This window comes from Oncorhynchus nerka, linkage group LG16 (genome assembly GCF_034236695.1).
Source record: "Oncorhynchus nerka isolate Pitt River linkage group LG16, Oner_Uvic_2.0, whole genome shotgun sequence".
NCBI classification, from domain to species: domain Eukaryota; kingdom Metazoa; phylum Chordata; class Actinopteri; order Salmoniformes; family Salmonidae; genus Oncorhynchus; species Oncorhynchus nerka.
This window is the reverse complement of record NC_088411.1, coordinates 38,652,007-38,674,640: the sequence shown is the minus strand read 5'-3', so window position 1 is coordinate 38,674,640 and position 22,634 is coordinate 38,652,007. Positions and strand designations below refer to the sequence as shown.

The window sequence follows — 22,634 nt, the reverse complement described above, 5'->3', positions numbered from 1 at the left end:
AATGACCATAGGGGAGCAGCAGTCAGACTAAATGACCGTAGGGGAGCAGCGTTCAGACTAAATGACCGTCAGGGGGGAGCAGCAGTCAGACTAAATGACCATAGGGGGACTAAATGAGTCAGACTAAATGACCATAGACTAAATGACCATAGGGGGAGCTAAATGACCAGGGGCAGCAGTCAGACTAAATGACCATAGGGGAGCAGCAGTCTGACTAAATGACCATAGGGGAGCAGCAGTCAGACTAAATGACCGTAGGGGGAGCAGCAGTCAGACTAAATGACCATAGGGGAGCAGCAGTCAGACTAAATGACCATAGGGGGAGCAGCAGTCAGACTAAATGACCATAGGGGAGCAGTAGTCAGACTAAATGACCATAGGGGGCAGCGATCAGACTAAATTACCGTAGGGGAGCAGCAGTCTGACTAAATGACCATAGGGGAGCAGCAGTCAGACTAAATGACCATAGGGGAGCAGCAGTCTGACTAAATGACCATAGGGGGAGCAGCAGTCAGACTAAATGACCGTAGGGGGAGCAGCAGTCAGACTAAATGACCATAGGGGAGCAGCAGTCAGACTAAATGACCATAGGTGGGGCAGCGATCAGACTAAATGACCGTAGGGGGAGCAGCGATCAGACTAAATGACCGTAGGGGAGCAGCGATCAGACTAAATGACCGTAGGGGAGCAGCAGTCAGACTAAATGACCGTAGGGGGCAGCGATCAGACTAAATGACCATAGGGGAGCAGCAGTCAGACTAAATGACCATAGGGGGAGGCAGCGATCAGACTAAATGACCGTAGGGGAGCAGCAGTCAGACTAAATGACCATAGGGGAGCAGCGATCAGACTAAATGACCATAGGGGAGCAGCAGTCAGACTAAATGACCGTAGGGGAGCAGCAGTCAGACTAAATGACCATAGGGGAGCAGCAGTCAGACTAAATGACCATAGGTGGGGCAGCGATCAGACTAAATGACCGTAGGGGAGCAGCGATCAGACTAAATGACCGTAGGGGAGCAGCGATCCGACTAAATGACCGTAGGGGAGCAGCGATCAGACTAAATGACCGTAGGGGAGCAGCAGTCAGACTAAATGACCGTAGGGGGCAGCGATCAGACTAAATGACCATAGGGGAGCAGCAGTCAGACTAAATGACCATAGGGGGCAGCGATCAGACTAAATGACCGTAGGGGAGCAGCAGTCAGACTAAATGACCATAGGGGGCAGCGATCAGACTAAATGACCATAGGGGAGCAGCGTTCAGACTAAATGACCATAGGGGAGCAGCAGTCAGACTAAATGACCGTAGGGGGAGCAGCGTTCAGACTAAATGACCGTAGGGGAGCAGCAGTCAGACTAAATGACCATAGGGGGAGCAGTAGTCAGACTAAATGACCATAGGGGGGGCAGCGATCAGACTAAATGACCGTAGGGGGAGCAGCAGTCTGACTAAATGACCATAGGGGGAGCAGCAGTCAGACTAAATGACCATAGGGGAGCAGCAGTCTGACTAAATGACCATAGGGGAGCAGCAGTCAGACTAAATGACCATAGGGGGAGCAGCAGTCAGACTAAATGACCATAGGGGAGCAGCAGTCAGACTAAATGACCATAGGGGAGCAGTAGTCAGACTAAATGACCATAGGGGGCAGCGATCAGACTAAATGACCGTAGGGGAGCAGCAGTCTGACTAAATGACCATAGGGGAGCAGCAGTCAGACTAAATGACCATAGGGGAGCAGCAGTCAGACTAAATGACCATAGGGGGAGCAGCAGTCAGACTAAATGACCGTAGGGGGAGCAGCAGTCAGACTAAATGACCATAGGGGGAGCAGCAGTCAGACTAAATGACCATAGGTGGGGCAGCGATCAGACTAAATGACCGTAGGGGGAGCAGCGATCAGACTAAATGACCGTAGGGGGAGCAGCGATCAGACTAAATGACCGTAGGGGAGCAGCAGTCAGACTAAATGACCGTAGGGGGCAGCGATCAGACTAAATGACCATAGGGGAGCAGCAGTCAGACTAAATGACCATAGGGGGAGGCAGCGATCAGACTAAATGACCGTAGGGGGAGCAGCAGTCAGACTAAATGACCATAGGGGGAGCAGCGATTAGACTAAATGACCGTAGGGGGAGCAGCAGTCAGACTAAATGACCATAGGGGGCAGCGATCAGACTAAATGACCGTAGGGGAGCAGCAGTCAGACTAAATGACCATAGGGGGCAGCGATCAGACTAAATGACTGTAGGGGGAGCAGCGTTCAGACTAAATGACCGTAGGGGAAGCAGCAGTCAGACTAAATGACCGTAGGGGGAGCAGCGTTCAGACTAAATGACCGTAGGGAGCAGCAGTCAGACTAAATGACCATAGGGGAGCAGCGATCAGACTAAATGACCGTAGGGGAGCAGCAGTCAGACTAAATGACCGTAGGGGGCAGCGATCAGACTAAATGACCATAGGGGAGCAGAAGTCAGACTAAATGACCATAGGGGGGCAGCGATCAGACTAAATGACCGTAGGGGAGCAGCAGTCAGACTAAATGACCATAGGGGGCAGCGATCAGACTAAATGACCGTAGGGGAGCAGCAGTCAGACTAAATGACCATAGGGGAGCAGCGATCAGACTAAATGACCATAGGGGAGCAGCAGTCAGACTAAATGACCGTAGGGGAGCAGCAGTCAGACTAAATGACCATAGGGGAGCAGCAGTCAGACTAAATGACCATAGGTGGGGCAGCGATCAGACTAAATGACCGTAGGGGAGCAGCGATCAGACTAAATGACCGTAGGGGAGCAGCGATCTGACTAAATGACCGTAGGGGAGCAGCGATCAGACTAAATGACCGTAGGGGAGCAGCAGTCAGACTAAATGACCGTAGGGGGCAGCGATCAGACTAAATGACCATAGGGGAGCAGCAGTCAGACTAAATGACCATAGGGGGCAGCGATCAGACTAAATGACCGTAGGGGAGCAGCAGTCAGACTAAATGACCATAGGGGGCAGCGATCAGACTAAATGACCATAGGGGAGCAGCGTTCAGACTAAATGACCATAGGGGAGCAGCAGTCAGACTAAATGACCGTAGGGGAGCAGCGTTCAGACTAAATGACCGTAGGGGAGCAGCAGTCAGACTAAATGACCGTAGGGGAGTAGCAGTCAGACTAAATGACCATAGGGGGAGCAGCGATCAGACTAAATGACCGTAGGGGGAGCAGCAGTCAGACTAAATGACCGTAGGGGGGGCAGCGATCAGACTAAATGACCATAGGGGGAGCAGCAGTCAGACTAAATGACCATAGGGGGGGCAGCGATCAGACTAAATGACCGTAGGGGAGCAGCAGTCAGACTAAATGACCATAGGGGGCAGCGATCAGACTAAATGACCATAGGGGGAGCAGCAGTCAGACTAAATGACCATAGGGGGGCAGCGATCAGACTAAATGACCGTAGGGGGAGCAGCAGTCAGACTAAATGACCATAGGGGGAGCAGCGATCAGACTAAATGACCGTAGGGGGAGCAGCGTTCAGACTAAATGACCATAGGGGGAGCAGCGATCAGACTAAATGACCGTAGGGGGAGCAGCGTTCAGACTAAATGACCGTAGGGGGAGCAGCAGTCAGACTAAATGACCGTAGGGGGAGCAGCGTTCAGACTAAATGACCGTAGGGGGAGCAGCAGTCAGACTAAATGACCGTAGGGGGAGCAGCGATCAGACTAAATGACCATAGGGGGAGCAGCAGTCAGACTAAATGACCGTAGGGGGAGCAGCGTTCAGACTAAATGACCGTAGGGGGAGCAGCAGTCAGACTAAATGACCGTAGGGGGAGTAGCAGTCAGACTAAATGACCATAGGGGGAGCAGCGATCAGACTAAATGACCGTAGGGGGAGCAGCAGTCAGACTAAATGACCGTAAGGGGGGCAGCGATCAGACTAAATGACCGTAGGGGGAGCAGCAGTCAGACTAAATGACCATAGGGGGAGCAGCAGTCAGACTAAAGGTCCATAGGGGGAGCAGCAGTCAGACTAAATGACCGTAGGGGGAGCAGCGATCAGACTAAATGACCATAGGGGGAGCAGCAGTCAGACTAAATGACCATAGGGGGGGCAGCGATCAGACTAAATGACCATAGGGGGAGCAGCAGTCAGACTAAATGACCGTAGGGGGAGTAGCAGTCAGACTAAATGACCATAGGGGGAGCAGCGATCAGACTAAATGACCATAGGGGGGGCAGCGATCAGACTAAATGACTATTTAGTCTGACTGCTTGGCACTTACAATGCCAAGAGTCAAAAATTCAATCAAATCATCTTTTTTTTTGTCACATGCGCCGAATACAACCTTACAGTGAAATGCTTACTTACAAGCCCTTAACCAACAATGCAGTTTTATGCCAAGAGTCATGGGTTAGATTCCTGCTGGGGCCACTTCAGAAAAATGTATGCACACATGACAATAAGTAGCTTTGGATAAAAGTGTCTGCTAAATTGCAGTTTTATTTATACCTTAATAGAAAGTTACTGAAGTAAAAGTCACCCAGTAAAATACTACTTGAGTAAAAGTATAAAGGTATTTGGTTTTAAATATACTTAAGTATCAAAAGTAAATGTATAAATCATCGGTGTGTTTCCAAGGGTATGGAAGTCGGCCATAATAACGGCCATCTTTAAATCAGGCGACCCTGCTGACGTGAGTAACTACAGGCCCATTAGTATACTACCTGTGGTGTCAAAGGTTGTTGAAAAGTGTGTAGCAGAACAACTGATTGCCCACCTCAACAACAGCCCCTTCACATTACACTCCATGCAGTTTGGCTTCAGAGCGAAACACTCCACAGAAACGGCCAACTGCTTTCTTCTGGAAAATGTGAAGTCCAAGATGGACAAAGGGGGTGCTGTTGGGGCTGTGTTTCTGGACCTAAGGAAGGCTTTTGATACTGTTAACCATGAGATTCTCATCACAAAATTGTCCAAGTTCAACTTTTCCCCTGATGCCTTGAGATGGATGAAATCATACCTTGAAGGCAGAACTCAGTGTGTCAGAGTGAGCAATGAGCTGTCGCCCACTCGTAGCTATGATGTGGGCGTGCCCCAAGGGTCAATACTGGGGCCCCTCCTGTTCAGCCTGTACATTAATGATCTGCCTTTTGTCTGTACTGTAGTTCAAATGTATGCAGATGATACAATGATATATGTGCATGCAAAGAGCAAACAACAAGCTGCACAAGAACTCAGTACTGTAATGGTCCAGGTTACAAAGTGGCTCAGTGACTCGTGTTTGCATCTCAATGTGAAAAAAACTGTTTGCATGTTCTTCACAAAGAGGGCAACAGATGCTACTGAGCCAGATGTCTATGTGTCAGGGGAGAAGCTCCAGGTGGTATCCAATTTTGGCATCATACTTGATTCCAACCTCTCTTTTAAAAAGCATGTGAAAAAGGTAATTCAAATAACCAAATTCAACCTAGCTAATTTTCGATTTATACGAAATTGTTTGACTACAGAGGTAGCAAAACTGTACTTCAAATCTATGATACTCCCCCACGTTAACATACTGCTTGACTAGTTGGGCCCAAGCTTGCTGTACAACATTAAAACCTATTCAGTCTGTCTACAAACAGGCTCTCAAAGTGCTTGATAGGAAGCCCAATAGCCATCATCATTGTCACATCCTTAGAAAGCATGAGCTCTTGAGTTGGGAAAAATCTTGTGCAATACACCGACGCATGTCTTGTATTCAAGATCCTTAATGGCCTGGCTCCCCCTCCACTCAATATTTTTGTTAAAACAGAAAACCCAGACATATGGCAGCAGATCCACAAGGTCTGCCATGAGAGGTGACTGTATAGTTCCCCTAAGGAAAAGCACCTTTAGTAAATCTGCATTCTCTGTGAGAGCTTCCCATGTCTGGAATACACTGCCATCAGACACACATAACTGCACCACATATCACACTTTCACAAAATGCTTGAAGACATGGCTAAAGGTCAATCAGATTTGTGAACATGGTCCCTAGCTGTGTGTTGCCGCTTTCCATGTTGTCTGTAGCTTGTGAGGTGTGGAAACACTTTGTTGCTTTTATGAATTTTGTCTTGCTGCTTTTTGTTCTATGTTGCTCTGTCTGTATGCTACGTCTTGCTTGTCCTATGTTGCTCTGTCTGTATGCTATGTCTTGCTTGTCCTATGTTGCTATGTCTTGCTTGTTCTAATGTTGCTATTGTCTATATTGTAATTGTTTTTAATAGCCTGCCCAGGGACTGCGGTTGAAAATTAGCCGGCTGGCTAAAACCGGCACTTTTACTGAAACGTTGATTAATGTGCACTGTCCCTGTAAAAATAAAAAATAAACTAAACTAAACTTTAAAATTCCTTATATTAAGCAAACCAGACGACAACATGTTCCTGTTTTTAAATGTACTGATAGCCAGGGTCAAACTCCAACAGTCACACATTATTTACAAAAGATGCATGGGTGTTTAGGGAGTCCACAAGGTCAGAAGCAGAAGGGACGACCACGTGTTCTCTTGATAAGTGCTTGAATTTGGCTATTTTCCTGTCCTGTTAAGCATTCACAATGTAACAAGTACTTCAGGGAAAATGTACGGACTAAAAAGCAGTACAAGTTCTCAAAAATATAAATAGTATAGTAATGTACAGATACCCCGCCAAAAAAACACTTAAGTAGTACTTTAAAGTATTTTGACTTAAGTACTTTACACCACTGCTAAATTGCTTATATAATTATCATATGATCAGTCATTGTGTTGACAGTTGCCAAACCAATATGAGCCAGTAGAGGGCGCCAGCTGAACACAGCAGTACAACCATTGAGTGACACAGCTGTATAAAACTAACATAAACGGTCTGTTCTAACTCTACTTTTTTCTATTCCTGGAATAATCTGAAGGGGAAAACAAGACCAAGAAGTTGTGTGACAATCTGAGTAATTAGAGACTATTATCATGCCCACATACAGTACCTCTCCACCTCCCGCCTCCTCCTTCCCAAGCCCTCCAAAGGGCTGTGTTAAAAGGGTTTTGGTGTTACATAATGCAGCATAGCCCCCGCTCTCGCCTCAGCGACAATGTATGTATGTGTGTGCAGGTCTCCAGTCAGCTGGGCTAGTCCCATTATCAGCAGTCTCCAGTCAGCTGGGCTAGTCCCGTTATCAGCTGGGCTAGTCCCGTTATCAGCTGGGCTAGTCCCGTTGTCAGCTGGGCTAGTCCCGTTGTCAGCTGGGCTAGTCCCGTTGTCAGCTGGGCTAGTCCCGTTGTCAGCTGGGCTAGTCCCGTTGTCAGCTGGGCTACTCCCGTTATCAGCTGGGCTACTCCCGTTATCAGCTGGGCTACTCCTGTTATCAGCAGTCTACAGTCAGCAGGGCTAGTCCAGTTATCAGCAGTCTCCAGTCACAATCACTTTCCTCAGTACTAGAAGCAGCAGAGCGGCAAGCAGCCTTCTCTAATCTGGGCTCTGTCGTCTCTGCGTGGCCCGTCACAAAACACAGACACACTCAGAAAAACACCACACACACACACACTCAGACAAACACACACACACACACACACATAGTGTGTGAGGCAGAGGGGAACTGATCCCCTGTTTATGTAAGTTAATGGGCCAGAACGTTGTGGGAAAGCTGTGTTGAGTGCCAACGGGTACCTAAACACACAGCCTGTCACACTGATGGTTTACTGCACAAGGCACCTACGTCACTTGTGTTGATTGATTCCTCCTATATACAGTGGGGCAAGAAAGTATTTAGTCAGCCACCAATTGTGCAAGTTTTCCCACTTAAAAAGACGAGGCCTGTCATTTTCATCATAGGTACACTATGACAGACAAAATGAGAAAAAAAATATCCAGAAAATCACATTGTAGGATTTTTAATGAATTTATTTGCAAATTATGGTGTAAAATAAGTATTTGGTCACCTACAAACAAGCAAGATTTCTGGCTTTCACAGACCTGTAACTTCTTATTTAAGAGGCTCCTCTGTCCTCCACTCGTTACCTGTATTAATGGCACCTGTTTGAACTTGTTATCAGTATAAAAGACACCTGTCCACAACCTCAAAACAGTCACACTCCAAACTCCACTATGGCCAAGACCAAAGAGCTGTGAAAGGACACCAGAAACAAAATTGTAGACCTGCACCAGGCTGGGAAGACTGAATCTGCAATAGGCAGCTTGGTTAGAAGAAATCAACTGTGGGAGCAATTATTAGGAAATGGAAGACATACAAGACCACTGATAATCTCTCTCGATCTGGGGCTCCACGCAAGATCTCACCCCGTGGGGTCAAAATGATCACAAGAACGGTGAGCAAAAATCCCAGAACCACACAGGGGGACCTAGTGAATGACCTGTAGAGAGCTGGGACCAAAGTAACAAAGCCTACCATCAGTAACACACTACGCCGCCAGGGACTCAAATCCTGCAGTGCCAGACGTGTCCCCCTGCTTAAGCCAGTACATGTCCAGGCCCGTCTGAAGTTTGCTAGAGAGCATTTGGATGATCCAGAAGAAGATTGGGAGAATGTCATTTGGTCAGATGAAACCAAAATACAACTTTTTGGTAAAAACTCAACTCGTCGTGTTTGGAGGACAAAGAATGCTGAGTTGCAGCCAAAGAACACCATACCTACTGTGAAGCATGGGGTGGAAACATCATGCTTTGGGGCTGTTTTTCTGCAAAGGGACCAGGACGACTGATCCGTGTGTAAAGGAAAGAATGAATGGGGCCATGTATCGTGAGATTTTGAGTGAAAACCTCCTTCCATCAGCAAGGGCATTGAAGATGAAACATGGCTGGGTCTTTCAGCATGACAATGATCCCAAACACACTGCCCTAGCAACGAAGGAGTGGCTTCATAAGAAGCATTTCAAGGTCCTGGAGTGGCCTAGCCAGTCTCCAGATCTCAACCCCATAGAAAATCTTTGGAGGGAGTTGAAAGTCCGTTGCCCAGCAACAGCCCCAAAACATCACTGCTCTAGAGGAGATCTGCATGGAGGAATGGGCCAAAATACCAGCAACAGTGTGTGAAAACCTTGTGAAGACTTACAGAAAACGTTTGACCTCTGTCATTGCCAACAAAGGGTATATAACAAAGTATTGAGATAAACTTTTGTTATTGACCAAATACTTATTTTCCACCATAATTTGCAAATAAATTAATTAAAAATCGTACAATGGATTTTCTGGATTTGTTTTTCTCATTTTGTCTGTCATAGTGTACCAATGATGAAAATTACAGGCTTCTCATCTTTTTAAGTGGGAGAACTTGCACAATTGGTGGCTGACTAAATACTTTTTTGCCCCACTGTATATGAGGGCATAGCTAAATGCTCTCGACTGGTGTACATACACTGTGTATGTGATCCTTTTAGGTGCAGTTAGTAAAGTATTGAAAAGAAAATGCCTTCACACTTTAAATGCTTTCAAAGTTTCATGGTTTGTGCATATAAACCTCCTGTGTGAACATGTGTGTGTGTGTGTGAATTGAGAATGCCTCAAATTAAAATTAAATTTTTGAATTGAAGTAGTAAACAGGATACAGAATTGCAATTTGAAATTTCAATGAAAGGAAATATAATTTAATGAATTGAAATGTATTGAAATTCTACTGCCCATTCCATTCTATAATAGGTGAAGTCAAATATACATAAAACATGTCGTTATGTACATTCAATATTTTCAGGACAAACTCTTTAAATGAATGATCAAGGAAAACAAAAAAACTGTATGGAAATATTCAAAGTTATTATTTAATATCTGAAATGTTATTCAATATGGAGAAAATGCTACATTTCCCAGAATGCATTAGTTTATCCTTCAAGTTGACCCTGAGACCTTTAAAAAAGAAACCAAAGAAATGAAATGGTTGGTGGAAATATAATAAGCTATTCTAAGCACTAAGGTTAAACAAGTAACTATATGAACAATGTTTCCAGAGAAAAATGATATATTCTTTGGTATCTGGAAGGGTGACCTGTCAGATTCAATGAAACTCTCATGTTCTATGACTGAGTGGAATTTACTTGAATTCCACTTAATTCAATTCTACTTCCTGTCACTGAAACTCTAATTCAAATTCTACATCCTGTGGAGTGTGACCTATTCAATTTGAATTTCAATTCATGAGTTGAATGGGAGTCAATTCTACAATTCTGAGTTGAGCACAATCCTGGTATCTACGCGTGTTTGTTTGTGTGTGTAGTAGTTGTTGTTGTTGTTGACCTGTGAGAAGCCCGGCCCTGCCACGCTATATGGCCGTTGTTGCCGTCTGCTGCTGTGTGCCATGGCTGCGCTCTGCATGCTCTGTGCCAGCAGGCGAGATGACATGCCGTAGTCTGGGGGAGGGACACCTGCCATGTCCTCTCTCTCCAACAGGTTCCCCGTGCTGCTGCTCTTACCATGGTGGAGACTGGTGACAGACACAGTCAGTTAGTTTACACAGGGACTGAAATGAAAACTGTGATTAGTTGCATAGTCAGACGGTGTAAATTGGAGCCAAGACGTAGGCCTAGATTCAATACGTATCGCGGGAAGATCCGTGCTGCAGCACGACTGGAATTTTAAAAGGCAATGTTTCCACATTTACAGACTGCATTCATAATAAGCACTGCAAACGTCGGCTCAATCTGAAACTACCGTTATATTTCAAATGCGCTATAACTGGGACCTTCCGCGATATGGATCTAGCCCATAGTCAACCAGTCACACATTAACCTCTTAAGTCGACCCTCTACTTTTTTGAACATTCTGTTAAAAATCGCGCAACATTTCAGCGCCCTGCTACTCATGCCAGGAATATAGTATATGCATTTGCTTAGTCTGTGTGGATAGAAAAGACTCAGACGTTTATAAAACTGGTTAAATCACTGCTGTGGCTTTACCAGAACGGCATTTACATCGAAAAGCACAGGAAAAACTGATCACTGAAAATAGGAAAATATATCCATGCGCTACTTGAACCCATTGATAAAGGTGAACCACAATTAATTGACTGAGGTTGCAGTACCTACAGCTTCCACACGGTGTCTAGAGTCTTGTCATTTCCCTTCGAGTTTTTTCTTGGTCAAACACATGCAGGGCACCGTATCTCCTCAGGTCTAGGACCGGATATTTTCGTTGAGTTTCTAGCCGGACATTTTTCCAGACGGACAGCTATTGATCTTTACATCGCCTCCTGATGAATTGTATCGCTTATTAACGTTTACTAATACCTAAAGTTGCATTACTAACGTATTTCGAAGTGTTTTGTGAAAGTTTATCGTCGACTTTTTGAATTTTAAAAAATGACGTTACGTTTTGAAACGATTTTTTTTTCGTTTATCACACAGTCTACATATAACGATATCTAGGCTTTATATGGACCGATTTAATCGAAATAAAGACCCAAATAGTGTTTATGGGACATCTAGGAGTGCCAACAAAGAAGATGGTGAAAGGTAATGAATGTTTTCTATTTTATTGTGCGGTTTGTGTAACGCCGAAATGCTAATTATTTTGTTTACGTCCCCTGTGGGTCTTTTGGGGTGTTACATGCTATCAGATAATAGCTTCTCATGCTTTCGCCGAAAAGCATTTTAAAAATCTGACTTATTGCCTGGATTCACAAAGAGTGTAGCTTTAATTCGATACCCTGCATGTGTATTTTAATGAACTTTTGAGTTTTAACTAATACTATTAGCATTTAGCGTAGCGCATTTGCATTTCCAGAGCTCTAGTTGGGACGCAAGCGTCCCGAGTAGAAGCAACAGGTTAAGAATATATAACAACGTTTAAAAAAATCCAGAATTGAAAATAACTGATCTCACACTTTGATAATGAACAAATTATCTTCAGAGAGAGAAATGGAGTAATTCTCTGTCTATTGAATAACAGATAAAGACCTGTTTCCTTACAAATACGTCACACAATAGTGACAAAAAAATGTAAAACGTACTTGTTGACTCGTAGTTTGTTGCTGTCAGTCTCGGGGATGACACGTGTGTAGGAGAAAGGGAACCAGCCACGCCTAATGAGAAAACAGTGATTCAACAGATGAATCAGCAAACAGTGATTCAACAGATTAATCAGCAAACAGTGATTCAACAGACGAGTCAGCGAACAGTGATTCAACAGATGAGTTAGCGAACAGTGATTCAACAGATGAGTCAGCGAACAGTGATTCAACAGATGAATCAGCGAACAGTGATTCAACATTGTTCAGCAGCACCTAGAGTCGGGATGCTTATGACGTCATATTTAAATGTAAAGATTCACACTAACTATAATAATATATACCATTTAGCACACGCTTTTATCCAAAGCAACTTGCATACATTTTCAAGTATGGTATATTTCAAAGTCACGCTCTACCCACGGAGCTACAGAGCGTAACTCATAGTGCTATAGACAAAAGGGGGATGGAGTTAGAATACTTACATGTTGTTCTGTTCCTTCTCTCCATAGTGCCATCCGTCGCGGGCCTCCGGGACCAACAGGGTGATGACATCTCCTTCAGAGAAGCTGAGCAAGGTGCTGTTGTCCCCCGCTGAATGGGAGAAGACGGCCTGGACACGGGTACGTCCGTTCTTCTCCAGCCCTACAGCCATGGAGCTGGACCGGGGCAGGGTCCGGGTCTCTGGAACTGACGAGATTTTACTTTACTTTTTTTTTTTTTTTTTAAACAAACAGGGAGTTAATAGCTGGACGTTTCTACATGTTTCTCTACAGTTGTACTGTACCTTACTACTGGACATGAGCTTGACTAGATCTAAAGGACTTATGACCAAATCTAGGGGTTGCCTTTACACTTCAATATTGCTGTGCCACAGAACTTCTGCAATGTAGTCCTAGGTCTTTAAGCAGATAACTAAGCCAAACCAGGTCACACAGGGCCTACTGTATATAGTACCTGCTTTGAGTATCTAATGTATTAGTATAATCCAACTCTCCTAAGTGACTTTAAAATGCTTCCATTATTCTTAAAGCCTCTGTCATTCACCCCAATTTGAGTCTTTGTTTCTCCTTTTAAATCACCGTCCTCTCCCTCCCTCTTATTCCCACGTGCTCTGCTTTCATCGAGACCACAGCTCTCTAAGTGCCAGGTTATACACTGATAGAAGAGAGAGATATTTAATAGTAGATATGAAGAAAAGAGCCGATAGAGGGAACAAGAACAACACCCACTGCACAGCATTCAGCTCCTTCACAGCATGGAGTCAATGGCACGTTCTTAAAAAAAAAGGTCACAACCAAGCCATTCACAAACTACTGTTCGTAATTCCAATCCTGGTCACTCTAAGAGACAAGGTCTCTGTGACGGAGGTAGCATTCATAAAGCACACTAGTGATGTATTCTGTAATATTCTTACTTGACTGCCTATATAGCGGAATACCATTGATCCCCCATAATGCATTGGTCTTCACAGTAGTGCTCCATTGACAATTTTTTTGTATTTTGTACTGTAAATGTTAATCGATGTGTTACAGTGTAGCTACTGTACATATGATTATGTTGCCCAACTTTTGAGGGCCTCAAGATGCCCCGCCACTATCCTGGTCCTCCTTACCCATGGTGGTGTTGCTCTTGGCTGGGGCGTTCTTACGGACAGGCAGGGTGTTGGAGTAGACCTCACTGCCCTGTCTGTGGGGCTGGGAAAGGTGCTGGGCCTGGGAGGAGGCCTGAGCCTGCTGGGTCTGAGCTTGGGCCTGAGCCTGGGCCTGAGCCTGAGCCTGGGCCTGAGCCTGGGCCATCTTCCCTTCCATCCAGTGTTGGTAGTCCTCCCCTCCTCCCCCTCCTGCTCCTCCATGGGCCCCTGTCGTTCCATTCATCATGGGCATCCCTCCATCCACTCCTCCTGGTCCCATTATACGCTGTAGGGAGGAAGGAAGGAAGGAAGGAAAGCATGTGCTGATGTGTTAGTTAACATACTCATTAGGCACCATTCTTCCATCACAGCAAAGCATTACATAATGTGAATCTCATCACTACTGACGAGAGGGAGATTATGCTGTTGGAAATGGGCCAGGTTGTGTTGATTAAAGGTAGACTCAGCGATATGATGTAGAAAGTAAATCAGCAAAGTGGGTCAATTTCTGCAACAACTAAGAGCATTAAAGTGCGACGCTCAACCACTCTGCTGTTTTGGTCCCGTGGCTACCACATTGTAAAAGTGCAAAGCGGAACCCATGCACATACTGTGTGACTGTGTGAGAGCAAGTTGTGCATCTCGTAAAATTTGCAATATCTGCTGTGTTGCCCGTGACAACATCATTTCACTTCCTATAAGAGATCAATCAACTATAACGGAACAACTAAGCAGCACCACAGCCACAAATCATCCCAACTGCCAGGCTTGAATGTGAATGGACCCAAGTTGTTTGTTGTTGAAAGACACTTTTCAATACACATCATCACAAAACAGAATGATAAAGGACAGTCAGAGATGCTGTGGGATCTGTGGAAAAATCCTGTCCACTTTCAATGTGTTTCTGGGGGATCTGTGGAAAAATCCTGTCCACTTTCAATGTGTTTCTGTGGGATCTGTGGAAAAAGATCTGTGGAAAAATCCTGTCCACCTTCAATGTGTTTCTGGGGGATCTGTGGAAAAATCCTGTCCACTTTCAATGTGTTTCTGGGGGATCTGTGGAAAAATCCTGTCCACTTTCAATGTGTTTCTGTGGGATCTGTGGAAAAAGATCTGTGGAAAAATCCTGTCCACCTTCAATGTGTTTCTGTGGGATCTGTGGAAAAATCCTGTCCACATTCAATGTGTTTCTGTGGGATCTGTGGAAAAATCCTGTCCACTTTCAATGTGTTTCTGGGGGATCTGTGGAAAAATCCTGTCCACTTTCAATGTGTTTCTGGGGGATCTGTGGAAAAATCCTGTCCACTTTCAATGTGTTTCTGTGGGATCTGTGGAAAAATCCTGTCCACTTTCAATGTGTTTCTGGGGGATCTGTGGAAAAATCCTGTCCACTTTCAATGTGTTTCTGTGGGATCTGTGGAAAAATCCTGTCCACTTTCAATGTGTTTCTGGGGGATCTGTGGAAAAATCCTGTCCACCTTCAATGTGTTTCTGGGGGATCTGTGGAAAAATCCTGTCCACTTTCAATGTGTTTCTGGGGGATCTGTGGAAAAATCCTGTCCACTTTCAATGTGTTTCTGGGGGATCTGTGGAAAAATCCTGTCCACTTTCAATGTGTTTCTGGGGGATCTGTGGAAAAATCCTGTCCACTTTCAATGTGTTTCTGGGGGATCTGTGGAAAAATCCTGTCCACTTTCAATGTGTTTCTGGGGGATCTGTGGAAAAATCCTGTCCACTTTCAATGTTTCTGTGGGATCTGTGGAAAAATCCTGTCCACTTTCAATGTGTTTCTGGGGGATCTGTGGAAAAATCCTGTCCACCTTCAATGTGTTTCTGGGGGATCTGTGGAAAAATCCTGTCCACTTTCAATGTGTTTCTGGGGGATCTGTGGAAAATCCTGTCCACTTTCAATGTGTTTCTGGGGATCTGTGGAAAAATCCTGTCCACTTTCAATGTGTTTCTGGGGGATCTGTGGAAAAATCCTGTCCACTTTCAATGTGTTTCTGGGGGATCTGTGGAAAAATCCTGTCAACTTTCAATGTGTTTCTGTGGGATCTGTGGAAAAATCCTGTCCACTTTCAATGTGTTTCTGGGGGATCTGTGGAAAAATCCTGTCCACTTTCAATGTGTTTCTGGGGGATCTGTGGAAAAATCCTGTCCACTTTCAATGTGTTTCTGGGGGATCTGTGGAAAAATCCTGTCCACTTTCAATGTGTTTCTGGGGGATCTGTGGAAAAATCCTGTCCACTTTCAATGTGTTTCTGGGGGATCTGTGGAAAAATCCTGTCCACTTTCAATGTGTTTCTGTGGGATCTGTGGAAAAATCCTGTCCACTGTCAATGTGTTTCTGGGGGATCTGTGGAAAAATCCTGTCCACTTTCAATGTGTTTCTGTGGGATCTGTGGAAAAATCCTGTCCACTTTCAATGTGTTTCTGTGGGATCTGTGGAAAAATCCTGTCCACTTTCAATGTGTTTCTGTGGGATCTGTGGAAAAATCCTGTCCACTTTCAATGTGTTTCTATGGAATCTGTGGAAAAATCCTGTCCACTTTCAATGTGTTTCTGGGGGATCTGTGTGAAGATCCCATCCACTTTCAATGTGTTTCTGGGGGATCTGTGTGAAGGTCTCATCCACTTTCAATGTGTTTCTGTGGGATCTGTGGAAAAATCCTGTCCACTTTCAATGTGTTTCTGTGGGATCTGTGTGAAGGTCTCATCCACTTTCAATGTGTTTCTGGGGGATCTGTGTGAAGATCCCATCCACTTTCAATGTGTTTCTGGGGGATCTGTGTGAAGGTCTCATCCACTTTCAATGTGTTTCTGGGGGATCTGTGTGAAGATCCCATCCACTTTCAATGTGTTTCTGTGGGATCTGTGTGAAATGCCATCCACTTCAATGTGTTTCTGGGGGATCTGTGTGAAGATCCCATCCACTTCAATGTGTTTCTGGGGGATCTGTGTGAAGATCCCATCCACTTTCAATGTGTTTCTGGGGGATCTGTGTGAAGATCCCATCCACTTTCAATGTGTTTCTGGGGGATCTGTGTGAAGATCCCATCCACTTTCAATGTGTTTCTGGGGGATCTGTGTGAAGATCCCATCCACTTTCAATGTGTTTCTTCTCTGAGACAAACACAATAAGAATAATCTGCTCTTCCTCCCTTTAAGGCAGCCTTCTTTTTTCCCGCTAATCGGTCTTTTGACCAATCAGATCAGCTCTGAAAAAAATCTGATGTGAAAAGATCTGATATCGGTCAAAATACCAATTAGTGAAAGAAAAATATCAGAATATGGCTGCCTGTGTAAACACAGCCTTAGAGGCTTCCTCAAAGATGTTACTGCAAATTCACACACACACGAACGCAGGCACACACACACACGAACGCAGACACACACACACACACGGACGCAGGCACACACACACACACGGACGCAGGCACACACACACACACGGACGCAGGCACACACACACACACGGACGCAGGCACACACACACACACGGACGCAGGCACACACACACACACGGACGCAGGCACACACACACACACGGACGCAGGCACACACACACACACGGACGCAGGCACACACACACACACACACACGGACGCAGGCACACACACACACACACACACGGACGCAGGCACACACACACACACACACACACGGACGCAGGCACACACACACACACGGACGCAGGCACACACACACACGGACGCAGGCACACACACACACGGACGCAGGCACACACACACACGGACGCAGGCACACACACACACGGACGCAGGCACACACACACACACGGACGCAGGCACACACACACACGGACGCAGGCACACACACACACGGACGCAGGCACACACACACACGGACGCAGGCACACACACACACGGACGCAGGCACACACACACACGGACGCAGGCACACACACACACGGACGCAGGCACACACACACACGGACGCAGGCACACACACACGGACGCAGGCACACACACACACGGACGCAGGCACACACACACGGACGCAGGCACACACACACGGACGCAGGCACACACACACGGACGCAGGCACACACACACGGACGCAGGCACACACACACGGACGCACACACACGGACGCAGGCACACACACACGGACGCAGGCACACACACACGGACGCAGGCACACACACACGGACGCAGGCACACACACACGGACGCAGGCACACACACACGGACGCAGGCACACACACACGAACGCAGGCACACACACACGAACGCAGGCACACACACACGGACGCAGGCACACACGGACGCAGGCACACACGGACGCAGGCACACACACGCGAACGCAGGCACACACACGCGAACGCAGGCACACACACGCGAACGCAGGCACACACACGCGAACGCAGGCACACACACGCGAACGCAGGCACACACACGCAGGCACACACGAACGCAGGCACACACACGAACGCAGGCACACACACGAACGCAGGCACACACACGAACGCAGGCACACACACGAACGCAGGCACACACACGAACGCAGGCACACACACGAACGCAGGCACACACACACACACGGACGCAGGCACACACACACACACGGACGCAGGCACACACACACACACGGACGCAGGCACACACACACGGACGCAGGCACACACACACGGACGCAGGCACACACACACGAACGCAGGCACACACACACACACGAACGCAGGCACACACACACACACGAACGCAGGCACACACACACACACACACGAACGCAGGCACACACACACACACACACGAACGCAGGCACACACACACACACACACGAACGCAGGCACACACACACACACACACACACGAACGCAGGCACACACACACACACACGAACGCAGGCACACACACACACCACGAACAACAACACAGCAGAGTGGAAGCAGGGTGTGAAACAATCAACAGCCCAACAGACCCAAGTAATCTGTTTCTGTTCCTTCCTAAAGGCATTTCTAATTAGCATGCAGCACTAATGACTTCATTTGCATCAACAAGTGTGTGTGTGTGTGGCATCAGGGAGAGTTCTGGGCGGTTCTGTGTTCTAAAGGAGAGGCTCCAAGAGATTCCATAATGGAATCCCAACATCCTGGGGCATCGCTAGGCAACCCTGGGGCATTGCTAGGCAACAGACTAGCTGGTGGTGTTAATTAAGGAACGTTGTTAGAGCAGCAGCCCACAAACCTGCTGCGGGCCTCAACACTCAACAGTACTCCCTCAAACACCGAGGCACCACACCGATACAGAGGCTCATACTGAGAAACGCCGGCACACACACACACACAGCGCTTCAAAGCTCCATAATCAAAAACACAATTAGTGATGATAAACAACGATTGATGCCTGCAGCACACAATTAACTGAATGTTTCTCCATTAGGGCTGACAAACCATAGCAGCTCTATAGCTAACTATTGGGTCATATTGTAGTAATATATGTGTACTATCATAGTACTATGATAGTACTAACACCGTGGTGTAAAAATACTTTGTACTTTACTATTTATATTTTTGACAACTTTTACTTCACTACATTCCAAAACAAAATCATGTACATTTACTCCATACATTTTTCCTGGCACTCAAAAGTCCTCATTACATTTTGAGAGGACAATGCTCCAATTCAAGAGAAAATCCCTGGTCTCACTACAGTCTGTCTGTCTCACTACAGTCTGTCTGTCTCACTACAGTCTGTCTGTCTCACTGCAGTCTGTCTGTCTCACTACAGTCTGTCTGTCTCACTGCTGTCTGTCTGTCTCACTGCTGTCTGTCTGTCTCACTGCTGTCTGTCTGTCTCACTGCTGTCTGTCTGTCTCACTGCTGTCTGTCTGTCTCACTGCTGTCTGTCTGTCTCACTGCTGTCTGTCTGTCTCACTACCGTGTCTCACTACCGTGTCTCACTACCGTGTCTCACTACCGTCCGTCTGTCTCACTACCGTCCGTCTGTCTCACTACCGTCCGTCTGTCTCACTACCGTCCGTCTGTCTCACTACCGTCCGTCTGTCTCACTACCGTCCGTCTGTCTCACTACCGTCCGTCTGTCTCACTACCGTCCGTCTGTCTCACTACCGTCCGTCTGTCTCACTACCGTCCGTCTGTCTCACTACCGTCCGTCTGTCTCACTACCGTCTGTCTCACTACCGTCTGTCTCACTACAGTCTGTCTCACTACCGTCTGTCTCACTACCGTCTGTCTCACTACCGTCTGTCTCACTACTGTCTCTGATCTGGTGGACTGTTGAAGCCCTGGCTAGCTGTAAATAAAATACCATTTTAATTGGTTTCCTTAATATATGGCATTTTAAATTATTTATACTTTTATTTGAGCAATTCCATTTATTTTGATACATAAGTATATTTTACTCTGGTAGCATTATACTGGGTGACTCACTTTTACTTGAGTCATTTGAGTACTTGTTCCACCACTGGTGCTAACACAGCGCCAACACAGCGCCAACACAGCGCCAACACAGCGCCAACACAGCGCCAACACAGCGATATTATAGTAATACCACCAGTACCGGTAACCCACCTGTTGGCCCATGAGGGCAGCCAGCTCGGGGGGTACAGGCAGGGGTTTGGCCCCGGGAATGGGGTCAGAGATGAGCAGGTTGCCCTTTGAACCATGGTGGGTGTGGGAGACGGACCCCAGGGAACCCCCTGTAGAGGTCATCTGCTGAGCCAGGAGCATGGCACGGTCAGGCAGCTTGGTAGGGTCAGCACACGCCTGCTGCCATGCCGGGATCTTCTGGGCTAGCAGGTCCTTACCCTGGAGAAGACAGGTAAATAAACACAAAGGGAGAAGGTGTTCCTTTGAATCTGGTCAAAAGTTAAAAGTGTATTTACATATAAGGAGATATTCTAGGAGAGTATAAGGTTATAACGTCCAGGAGAAACTGTTGAACAAATCTGTATACTGTGAAAAGGTTCACTGCTTGAGAAAATAACTACATTAGCTGAGGTAGTTGAGTCAGCCTAAGTGGGAGAGCGTGGGCTCCTGGAAAGCAAGTGTCAGTGTGTGGGATCTCCAGCTCAAGTATCAAATCAGAGAGAGAGCGAGAATAGCTGACCTCTGTGACTGACCCAAAATTAAGGAAAGCTGTGACTATGTACAGACTCAGTGAGCATAGCCTTGCTATTGACAGAGGTCACCGTAGGCAGACCTGGCTCTCAAGAGAACACAGACTATGTGCACACTACCCACAAAATGAGGTGGAAACTGAGCTGCACTTCCTAACCTCCTGCCAAATGTATGGCCATATTAGAGACACATATTTCCCTCAGATTACACAGACCCACGCAGAATTCCAAAACAAATCCAACCTTGATAAACTCCCAAATCTATTGGGTGAAATACCACAGTGTGCCATCACAGCAGCAAGATTTTTGACCTGTTGCCACAAGAAAAGGTCAACCAGTGAAGAACAAACACCATTGTAAATACAACCCGTATTTATTTTTCCATTTATACTTTATTTGCACATCGTTACAATGCTGTATATAGACATAATTTGTCTCTATTCCTATAGAACATTTGTGAATGTAATGTTTACGGTTCATTTTATATTGTTCATTATCTATTTCACTTGCTTTGGCAATGTAAACATGTGTTTCCCAAGCCAAAAGAAGCCTATTGAATTGAAAGCGAGAGCTTCACCTATTCCCCTCTCTGCAACAGCATCAAACTAAGACATCCTTCTCTCTCAGCTCTGACAGCTCTTCTCTGTGTTGGCCTGGGGAGCTGAAGCAGCCTCATTACCAGTCTAGCAGCAGTTTCATCTTTTTATTGATTTTTTATTTTACCTTTATTTAACCAGGCAAGTCAGTTAAACTGAAGTTCAGGGGCAGAAGGACAGATTTGTTTGTACCTTGTCAGCTCGGGGGTTTGAACTTGCAACCTTCCGGTTACTAGTCCAACGCTCTAACCACTAGGCTACGCTGCAGTCTCACAGCTGAAGCAGCCTCATTACCAGTCTAGCAGGCCGTTTCGTTTCACAGCTGAAGCAGCCTCATTACCAGTCTAGCAGGCCGTTTCATCTCAAAGCTATACATCAGCAGCCTCCCTCCCAGAATTATTGTACTCAAGGCCCGCGACACCATCTCCAGCCTCCAGGCCTCTCCACCAGCTCTCTCCCCAGCTATGGGTTTCCTGCTCTAGCTTACCTCTGATCAGTTTTACCCCCACCTCCACCCATTAAAGCAGTCTGACAGGAAGTAATATTCAGCAGGGTTGCCAGGGTTCTTCATAAACTGCACTCCCTTAGAAACAAAACACTTACAAAAAAATACAAAAAGGGGTTCCAAAAGGGTTCATCAACTCTGTGGAAAGGGTTCTACATGGAACTCAAAAGGGTTCATCAACTCTGTGGAAAGGGTTCTACATGGAACTCAAAAGGGTTCATCAACTCTGTGGAAAGGGTTCTACATGGAACTCAAAAGGGTTCTACATGGAACTCAAAAGGGTTCCAAAAGTGTTCATCAACTCTGTGGAAAGGGTTCTACATGGAACTCAAAAGGGTTCTACTTTGAACTAAAATGATTCTACCTGAAAAAAGGATCTTCAAAAGGATTAGGTTTTAGATAGCACCTTGAGTGTGACAAATCCCTCTATCTACGGTATGTTACTCTTGGTCTCTGTACATAGCCTACTTTAAATCGGTCTCTATTTCTCTCCATGTTTTCTACCTTACTGCTTTCTGTGTACCAGTCAGAGTGTTCCTCCCTGGTCTCTCTCCATTGGTGCGCTGGGTAGCGGTGCCAGTAGGTGACTCAGCTCCCAGGTGGTGGTATCTGCTAGGTAATGTAGTGTGGGTGGTAGTGTGGTTTCTAAAGCTCCATGCCAGGAGGAGGGGGCGAGGAGCTCAACACCAACGACCTGCTTCTTCATTTCACTGTATTCCTCTACTTCATCACCACAGGACAGTTGCTGCTACCTTATGTATGTATGTCACATACATGGAGGGTACCACTATTCTCTGTGTGTGTGTGTGTGTATGTGTGTGTGTGTGAGCACTGAGGTGAGAACC

General features: G+C 46.2%; 1 protein-coding gene across 3 annotated transcripts in view; it reads right to left on the bottom strand.

Annotated features, from left to right (window-relative positions):
- Nucleotides 1-22,634, bottom strand: part of LOC115144455 (brain-specific angiogenesis inhibitor 1-associated protein 2-like) — a 150,337-nt gene that overhangs the window by 22,242 nt on the left and 105,461 nt on the right. For all 3 annotated transcript variants that reach the window (XM_029685510.2, XM_029685509.2, XM_029685511.2), the window contains 5 exons: nucleotides 20,141-20,377; nucleotides 13,567-13,870; nucleotides 12,437-12,641; nucleotides 11,955-12,026; nucleotides 10,244-10,430 (listed from right to left, as the gene is read on the bottom strand). In XM_029685510.2, the coding sequence (XP_029541370.1) occupies nucleotides 10,244-10,430; nucleotides 11,955-12,026; nucleotides 12,437-12,641; nucleotides 13,567-13,870; nucleotides 20,141-20,377 (1,005 nt within the window). The remainder of the gene's footprint in view (nucleotides 1-10,243; nucleotides 10,431-11,954; nucleotides 12,027-12,436; nucleotides 12,642-13,566; nucleotides 13,871-20,140; nucleotides 20,378-22,634) is intronic.